General features: G+C 35.9%; 2 protein-coding genes across 2 annotated transcripts; one reads left to right on the top strand and one right to left on the bottom strand.

Annotated features, from left to right (window-relative positions):
- Positions 1–3,450: 3,450 nt before the first annotated feature.
- On the bottom strand, positions 3,451–8,278 carry MS3_00006782 (uncharacterized protein). Its single transcript, XM_051215013.1, has 2 exons — positions 3,977–8,278; positions 3,451–3,944 (listed from the first exon to the last, which is right to left on the bottom strand). The coding sequence occupies exon 1, from the start codon at positions 8,149–8,151 to the stop codon at positions 7,621–7,623; it is 531 nt and encodes a 176-aa protein (XP_051068196.1). The 5' UTR covers positions 8,152–8,278; the 3' UTR covers positions 3,451–3,944; positions 3,977–7,620.
- MS3_00006783 (uncharacterized protein) lies at positions 4,628–6,235 on the top strand. The gene has a single exon (XM_051215014.1). It carries the CDS (start codon positions 4,745–4,747, stop codon positions 5,240–5,242), a length of 498 nt encoding a protein of 165 aa, XP_051068197.1. The 5' UTR covers positions 4,628–4,744; the 3' UTR covers positions 5,243–6,235.
- Positions 8,279–9,604: the final 1,326 nt, after the last annotated feature.

The raw sequence follows: 9,604 nt of genomic DNA, 5'->3' as shown, positions 1-9,604 counted from the left end.
AGAAATCACGTTAATTATTATTATTATTATTATTATTATTATTGATGGCTTCATTCAATATTATGTTTCGGGATAATATAGAATTCTCAACACAGGGTGTTTCAAGAAGTTACTTACGCAAAAAACAGTAACAAATACAAAAAAAGAATTAAAAAAGCCCGAAAAACTGTACAACTTTTCAAATAAGAGACATGTTTAGAATTCAGGTTATTGACTAGGTTAACTCCAACAACCTGTTCGTCACAGAGTATATTTGCTAGGTAAGGTATTATACAACTTTTATACTTTTGCTTGAGTGCATGGATTTTAATGTAATTACGTCTCGTTCTACCGGAAGATATACAAGATAGATAAGTGTGAAGGGGATGGTTAGTATCTGATAAAATAACACCTATCAGGAGTTTGCATGACTTTAGGTGTCTATCCACAACCACATTAATTATGATCTCGAAAGATTCACCACACATCTTGCTAACTGCCTTCAGCACTCTCCGCAATACAGCAGTCTTTTCTCAAAATCCCGGGAAAGAATAATGGAGAACAGTAAAGAACAATAGGAAATATGTGAGAATTGACAAATTGTAAGAGTAAATGACGAGTAATCCCGAGAGCATGCAATCTCTTTATGTAGTAAGTCAGACGGAAAGCCTTCTTCGATAACAATAAAACGTGGGAAGACCAAGATAGATCAGAGGAAAAGGTGACACCAAGATAATTGACCTTCGACACTGTGTTCATCAAAGAGTCTCCAATGGTACAAGCATTATGGGAACTCAAAATGGTGTTTAGATTCCGTTCATGTCTCACGCTAAAGTTAACATCTTGACATTTAGACGCATTAAGTATGAGACCATTACCAACAGACCAACAATCAATACGAAACAAAACTCATTCATTTCTATGGAATGTAAAGAGGAAGAGATAGGCATACATACAGTGAGATCATCCGCATATTTCACAAGAGTGTTTTCTGTGGAAGATGGCAGATGATGCAGAAAAAAAGAGAAGAGAAGAAATGAAAGAACAACTCCTTGTGGTACACTGTGGTGTTTGAATGGACTAATGATATGTTGGTACTTGTTGAATGCTTGATTACGAATTCTAAATACAATACATTCGGGCACACTATGCGCGTTAGGTCACGGGTTTTCGCGCACATGTAACATATTGTCGTGGATTTTGTGTCGTTATTTATCAGCTATTAACAGCCTTTTTTCCATCATACGTGACTTCTCGTAATCTTTGTGACTGGAAGATAGTTTTTATTTCAATTTATAAGCAGTTTGACGTATTTCGTGCTCACCACCTAAGTAAATATGTAGTTGGCGTAATATGGTTATTTTTAACAATTAAAAGTCAAACAAGTCAAATCACCATTTTTCTAGTCAAAAATAGATTACAGATTGACTTTTCATGAAAATAAGCCGTGAAAAGCATTATATATGGCTCACCTCCTTGATTATGGTGACGGCAAACATAGATGTCCGTAGTCGTTTATAAAATGTAATCAGAAAGAAGTAAGCGTTAAACTAACTATGAATATTATATAAGTTGTTTGTATTTAGCCATAAAAGGTTATTTGGACTATAGGTAGCATTGTTTTGTACTGAAGTGACATATTATTGTGTAACGTATCAGAGAAAAATTATGTGAGTAACAGTTGACGTTGATAGTCTTTTTTACCGGCTTTCTGAACGTATACAGGAACAGTGTATAACACCACATTAAATAGGCACAAAATCTTCATAAGTAAAACGATGGATGTCTCTTCTGAGCATGGTGACAAAACCATGTCGTACTTAATACTGATTTATGATGTGTCTGTTATAGGGTTGACGAATAATTTTCTGTAAACGAAATGCACAATCGCAGACGAAAATGTGAACAAAGTTATGATGCATATTGTCGAGTAATATCTAAATGGTGCCTACCAATTTCTCTAGCTAATACCAGATGTATAGACGAAATACTACAAAGGTTAGACACTGAATAAATTCCCAGTGCTTGTTACGACACAGACTTGAATAGAAAAACAGCTATTAATGAGTTAATTCATGAATTCCTACTGCATTACAGACTGACTCGTCCGAAGTAATTCATGCAGACAACGTGACGAAAAGTGAATGAGCAATGGAAGCAGAATCACAAGTTCCTTGTATTCATATCTCCTTTATGCCACATTAATTAATTACATTTTCTTCATAAGTCAGACTACGCTTGTATGTTGTGACGAAACTAACTTCAGCAATTTGTAAATAACACTGATATGTGTGTTGTAAAGATTACCTATTAATTTTTATTAAAGGAAATAGAAATCTCTAATGATTAGCGCTGTCTGCAAATAAGAGACTTATACGTACATCCTGTAACCTGCTATTTGATGGACTTATTGAATGTGATACTGATAACTAAGTCTAATTCTTTATTTCACGACTGATTCATTGTTTTTCAGAATTGTATGAATACATTAAAGTCGTCAAAGCTTGGTGATGATGTTTACGCCGGTCTACAACTTATGGAATTTGTGATTATGGAAGACCATGTTAAAAACCGGTTTACAAGTTCACGTTAACTGTGTTCCGTATTGCCTAGTAACATTTTTATTCAACTAATGAATTAGTGAAATATAAATATAGCAACTACACTCAGTGTCTTACTTTATAAACCGTGTCCGTATTTATTAATAGTCGATATGACGCTAGAACAAATATAGATAGAGAGTAATATGAACTCCTTATAATCCATGGAATGAACAAGTAATAAGATGGATTATGTAATAATTCATCTCACTTTTAAAATTTAGTTACCCATTTATTCCAGCACCCTGTCACTTACATCTGCTCACGTAATCCTCTGTAATTATGTGACCTCTTGAAATTGTAATCAATTATTACGTAACCCAAGTTTTCAGTTCTTAAATCCACGGATCATTTATAAGCTATAAGATTTTCACACCACTTATCTGTCTGTGAACTCCAGTCCACTATTACACCACCCATTCTTAATGTGTTATTGACTGTAAAAACAAATGACCTTTGACCTTAAACTGCACATATATATATATAGTCATTATTGATAGCCTACGTCATTTCAATTATTCATATTCAGGTATGTCAACTGTTTCCCACATCACTGTTAAATCTTAATGCACATTTAGTTATAATGAATGCATACCACTGTTAATCAACATTTCTCCTGGTTTCATTTTAATTCATAAGCGGAACTAATCACATGAAATTAAAATCTACTTAGCTACTGATACGATTTTGAGTATAAACGTAATCCGACGAAGATGAATACGATATGTGGGTGCCTAATCTGCAAGACTGTACGTGGATGTAGGGCTTCTTAATCATTCTTAATTATTACAGACAGTTAAACATGAACATTATTGCTATTCATTCCCATGAAAGTAGGAATAAGATGAAAATTAAAATCATGAAAATTTATTGAATAATCATTGCTGCTAAAGCAGAAAATCAAGTTTACAAGTTGGTATTAAGAATTCTTAAGTAATAATTGTCCACTTTCTTCTCAACTTCCGTTGCGAAACGTTCACCATACTTCTCAATGATGCGATGCTTATGGATTCTTTGGCTTCGTTGAATACTTATATACACTTCTCTCCGTCGTGGTAATGCAGTTAATGTATAATTTTGGAAGTTCTGGGTATTATATAACTTCCATCTGCTACAATACCTAAGAAGTTGATGAGCTATGAAGTTAGTATTTCATAATTGATATAGCTTCCCTGTAAGATTTCGTCTTTTAACGTAGGCTCACAGTGAAGTATTACGGGCTTCAAGTTCTCTTTTTCTTCTGACGATAATCTCCTTGTCCATGGATCACATACCATCCATGAACTACTACATGGATGATTGTGGAGCATGTTGTAGGATTTGATGACATATCCTTGCTCCTCTAGTCTTACACGGAATTTAGACCTTCAACATAAGATATTAGTTACAGATCTTACGATTTTTGCCCCACTTTCAAACCTTCCGATTTCCGTTTATGACCAAACGTACAATTAAACGTTACAAACAGGTATTTGAACCTGACATCCTTCGGCAATCTGCTTTCTGTGTGGATGTAACGAGTATAAGTAGTCTGAGAAGCGATAAAATTATAATTCCATACTTTTTGGAAATCTTTTAAGACGCTTTCAAAATCATCCCACAACACGAAACGCTTGTTCAGTATCATACTTCGAAAGGCATCGGTTAGGTCGACTGAAATGTCACTTGAGCATGAAGCACTAAAAACAGACATGACTAATTATTAAAAAGTTATTCCTTGCAACAATAATAACCCAAGGAAATACTACAAATACTTAGGATTTACCTGTGACTTGACATTTCGTTGAGCTTTACTACAGTTGTTGGGATCAAAGATCAAATTACAGAGCAACAACTGAGCCAAAGTGTACACTACAAAACAGAGAACGCTAAATTAATGGTTTTGGTATTTATTTCGTGCTTTTTTATGTAGCATAAGATGACTTATATATGAAAAAACTTGATACTCATGCAATCCAACCAACCCACGGCAATTGAAATACGGAATGACCGCCTCTAGTCAAGCCGTTCAAGGTCGTTGAAACGAAAGGGCGGGCACATTTCAAAAGGACCTAACGTTTAAACCGTGCCATACATTCGTTTGTGCATGTGTCTTCTTAATTCAATTGGGTTAATCCTGGAATTCCTAGTTCATACGATAATTCGAATACCATATTGGCGTTGCGATGGAGCCTGCAATGGAAAAGTTAGATATTCATTCAACTTCGGAAGCTTTTGAAGATTACTTTGAAAGGTTCGAAATCTGGGCTATGACCAAGGAAGATGATGAGGATGTTAATATTGTGGCACACTTCCTCACATTCATTGGAAAAGAAACATACGGCTTATTAAGAACTCTGGCTATGCCGGAAAAGCCCATTTCGCTTTCTTATACAGCTCTCAAGGATCTACTGCTAGACTATTCTCAGTATGCAAATTTCGAATGTCGTAAAGGAGGAAGATTTCGTAAAATGATTCATGAGGATATAAAAAAGTCCACTACATTACTACGTCATCCCAACCCAGTGCATACTCAAGGTTATGCAGACAATTCATTGAGTTTGGATGCAGTTCACGAGGATGGGGACAAGTTTGGTCAGTGCTTGTTCTGTTGCAAGTTCCACCCTTCTAATTCATGTAAATTTCGTAATTATAAGTGCTTCAAATGTCGTGATATTAGATAAGTTCAGTCAGTTTGTAATGTTAATGTTCATCTTACTGCAACTAATATTAAGTCTTGTAATTCTGATTCTACTGAGTCGAGTATTCATGATGATCATTTATCTTTATCAACGATTTCAAAAGACAGTGCAGAGTCATATGGCAGTTTAGAGTTAAATGAAATCCAGAATTCTTGTGAGACAACAGTTCCTAAGGAACCGATTTATCAGAATTCTCATGCTATTGTACCAGGTATGACTTTTCCTAATGATTCACATATTTCTAATGAAATTACTTGCAATTCTGAGGAAAATATGTTAAATGAACCTAATCATGATCGAAAACCTGATGTGGTTTGGATAGATGCTGATTTTTCTAACGATCCTACGCTCTGCAATGACAGTCCTAATGAATTCCATGAGAATATTTCGGAAGAATCAAATCCTGATGTCATATCATATATTACTTATCCTCATAATGTATTTGATCCTTGTGAAAAACCTGCTCAATGCGAAGCACGAGTACTAAGTGACCTCGAGTTTGATTACATTTCGGATGATTTCATATCAACTGCTGTTTACCCTTATCACAAAAACAGTTCTAATGTTTACTCTAAACAATGTGAGAAATATGTTTTAAATGAAGCCACATTATTCATAACTTGGGGATATAAAGATCCAACATTATTTCGTGGGGGAGGATAGTGTTGAAAAATCTATGGTTCAAATTCTAGATATTAATGATTTCATTACAAAACCGATATGCTGATTGTATACAATTCCAGGTGAGTCTGTTCCGATTTCGTTCGTCAATTCCAATACTAATGAGCACTTTCTAGATACTACAAAGTTTTTATCTTATACAATGTCGGACAGACTCAGAAGACGTACAACCGATTACAAACACTTATACTTCTATTTAAGCTGTGGCGGATGTGGTGTTTGAATGGACTAATGATACCTTGGTACTTGTTGAATGCTTGATTTCGAATTCTAAATACAATACATTCGTTTGTGCCTGTGTCTTCTTAATTCAATTGCGTTAATCCTGGAATTCCTAGTTCATACGATAATTCGAATACCATTTACACCTTCATGAGACAGTAGAGACTCTGAACACTTTCCTCCAAATACAGTGTACTGTTCCCTTCTAGACAGGTAGGAACATAGCCAGTTGGTTATCCAGCTGTCAGTGTTGACGCTGATTAACTTGTTAAGTAAACGCTGTCTTGGTATAGAATCAAAAGCTGAAGTATAGTCCAGAAAAGCACATCGAACATACTTCTGATCCTTTTCTAAGTTGAACACTATGTTGTGATGCAGAACAGCAATAGCATCTAAAGTGCTTCTCTGCGTCTGTAAGCAAACTGATATGGATCAATATGCTCTTTTATCGCGGGCTCAAGTGGAAGTACTAATAATTTTTCCATGGTTTTGAGGAAGGGTGAAGTTATTGCAATAGGTCTAAATTTCACATTCTTATCACCAGATACTTTCTTTGGTACAGGGATTATTTTCATCTTTCTCCACATTTTCGGTATGAGATTAGATGAGAAGGATCTGTTAAATATAGCTGTGAACGGATAACATAGGACGTGAGCACACTTTTTAAAAATGAGGTTTGGGATAACATCAGGTCCCAAACATCGAGATGAATTAAGCGACTGGTGACATCTTCGTACATCAGTTTCAGTGAAACTGGGAACACAGCTATTCTTTAAACCTGTGGATAAAGGGAGCATCACATCAGATGACTGACGTACAAAAGACTTATTTAAGTTGTAGTGTGGCGTCTAGTCGAGATTAACTATGAACACCGCTACAAAGAATCGCGTGCCAAATGAATCAGAAGGCGAAGGTTGAACGTAACCAACGAAATCCATAAAATCCCCCGGAAGCCAAATATCAGAAGGCAGTTAATGGACCAAGTCGATATATATTTGCTGGCGATCTCGTGGTATCGAAAGGATACTGAGATCGTGCCAGGATAGAAGCTTGGTTACAAAACGTAACCGAATTTGCGCGAAGTCACGATCAAAGTGTAAGAATAATGGATGCTTTATAGCACAGTTAAACAAAAGCACATTAAAACAGTCACTGGTACAATTGGTTATAATAATAGTTGTTTTCAATAAATCAATCGTGTTCTCGTGATAAATGTGAGTCACTACAAAGTCACAAACATTCAGCTGGTTATCGCTTCTAAACTGTCTGTCACCTGTGAGTTCTTTAAACAGTTTCCACATACTTGGAGAGTATTTGAGTAAACATAGAGTTGAGATGTCTAATCTCTAGGTTTATCAGACCATTTAGCATACGAACTTCATTAGAGTTCTCCTTGTACATTCACTTATTCTTCCTCCGTAGTCGTTTTAGTTGTGTAAATGTAAGTCGATCAAAACTTACAAAAATGGTTTCAGTGGGACAACAAATATCAGAACAGAATTTAAGGTAACAAGTGATAACATCAGTAGTGTTTTCCAGTGAGTCATCTGTAAATAATTGCCAGTTAGTCGTATGAAACACGTTTTTTTCGGATTTCGGATATTTTCTTCTGAGTAATTCCTATATTTGACTTTCTTGGTTTGATGTAAGAGTGTACTCTTCCCATGCTTTCCATATACTGTAGATAGAACACGAATTATACAGTGGTCCGAGCTAGACAATGGGGCACGTTTACGAGTCGCATATATATCCACATCATTAATGAAAACGAAGTCTAAATGAGCATCCAAACGAGTAGGAAAATCTACTACGTTTTGGTGACCTAGTGACGAAAGGAAGCTACAGTCACATAAATTGAAATCACCACATACAACTGAAAGTGAATCACTGAAGGCAGTAACAGCGAACTCAGTGAATTCATCAGCGAATAGTTTAAGTATTTCTGTAGCGCAAATGGAATGAGTCATCTTCGTCCTACACCCTATCATCCGCAATCGAACGGACAAGCAGAATGATTTGTGGACACCTTTAAACGAGTAATACTGACAGGGGGAGGCGAAGGGACATCTGGACAGGTAATCAAAAATTTTTTAACATCCTACAGAACCACTCCGGATCAAAATGTTCCAGGTGGAAAGTCTCCTACTGACGTCATGTACGGAAATCGTATTCGGACCGTTTTCAACGCCATGTTGCCATCCAAATTAGTGGATGGGAAGTAAGTTTTGATTATTCTTGTTAATCAATAATTTTTCCGAACACTTATGAAAGACCAATGATTTAGTGATATTTCATGATCACTTACCGAAAGCTCAGTATCACTTTCAATGTGTTCCTAAAAAGCACATAAGGAACGCTAAATATTTGACTCATGAAGATATACCACTAGGTAAACTCTGGCTTTGCTTCATGTAAATCAGTTATGGATATGATGACTTGCGGAAAGAATTATCTCACTAGTCAATTGAAATTGGACCCAGACGATTTTTTGTAAATTATCATTTAATATCAAATAAGTTGTAGGTTTGGATTTCATTGGCCACCATTCAATAGTGTCCATCATCTACACATGCACATCCTTGGACCTAAACAACTTATGAGTTTTAATCTAATGTTTGATCCGCGGTTTCATATTTTCCGAAAGGTAAGTGTGCGATCATACTTATTTTGACGCTTTTTCTATCAATTCTTTGCTAGGTTGAAAGAGTTTTGGACGATTTAAAAAAGCTCAAAATTGAAAGGAAGAAGTGAAATAGGTCGACCTCAAGCAGTCCAATGAATAACTCAATATTTAGTTGGCTTCGTTTACGTGCTTTCATATTTTCTTTTCTATTTTGCTGATCATCAAATCAATGTAGATAGTTCTTTTTTACCGTGCTTTCGAATCATGTAAATTGATATACAGTCTACTATTTCTCAGAACAATCTTAAAAGCCGTTGTGATATTGTTTCGACAAAAAGTATGTCTTCATTATTTTATCAGATGCGATTCTCAATGAATTATATTTTCTATGATATCTTTATCATAACTTTTTCATAGTGTGTTCAGGTACGATTTTCATTTAATATTCTGCAGGTCGGAAACCCATAAGAAATTATTTTTATTTATTTAAGCAAACACATGAACATTGGTACAGGGAGGCACCAAACGTTTATGTGCCGCACTTCGTCATTCGACTTGTGTAAGGGCTTGAATATTGTTTAAACTGAAGCAGGTGGTTTTCTCAGGTCACTTCCCCAGCCTTTGACCTAGAGGTCTAATCCACAAAGCAGTGGGGAAACGTTAAGACATGCAGTCCCACGGTCGCCGGTGATCAACAACAGTCTCATACGCCAGTTTCCGTCCCGGGATCCTTGAGTCTATATGCACCACAGGTTTGGAATCAGGGTTCCCCAAATCCCCCAGATGGATGCTCCGTATCCATTAACACGAGTTTGCTC

Source organism: Schistosoma haematobium, chromosome 2 (assembly GCF_000699445.3).
Source record: "Schistosoma haematobium chromosome 2, whole genome shotgun sequence".
Taxonomy (NCBI): Eukaryota; Metazoa; Platyhelminthes; class Trematoda; order Strigeidida; family Schistosomatidae; genus Schistosoma; species Schistosoma haematobium.
The sequence above is the reverse complement of the archived record's forward strand: the minus strand, read 5'-3'. Positions and strand labels throughout refer to the sequence as shown.

Bases quoted from the DNA above. Each gene is read 5' to 3' on its own strand.
- MS3_00006782 (XM_051215013.1), bottom strand. From the start codon at position 8,151: ATGATAGGGTGTAGGACGAAGATGACTCATTCCATTTGCGCTACAGAA.
- MS3_00006783 (XM_051215014.1), top strand. From the start codon at position 4,745: ATGGAGCCTGCAATGGAAAAGTTAGATATTCATTCAACTTCGGAAGCT.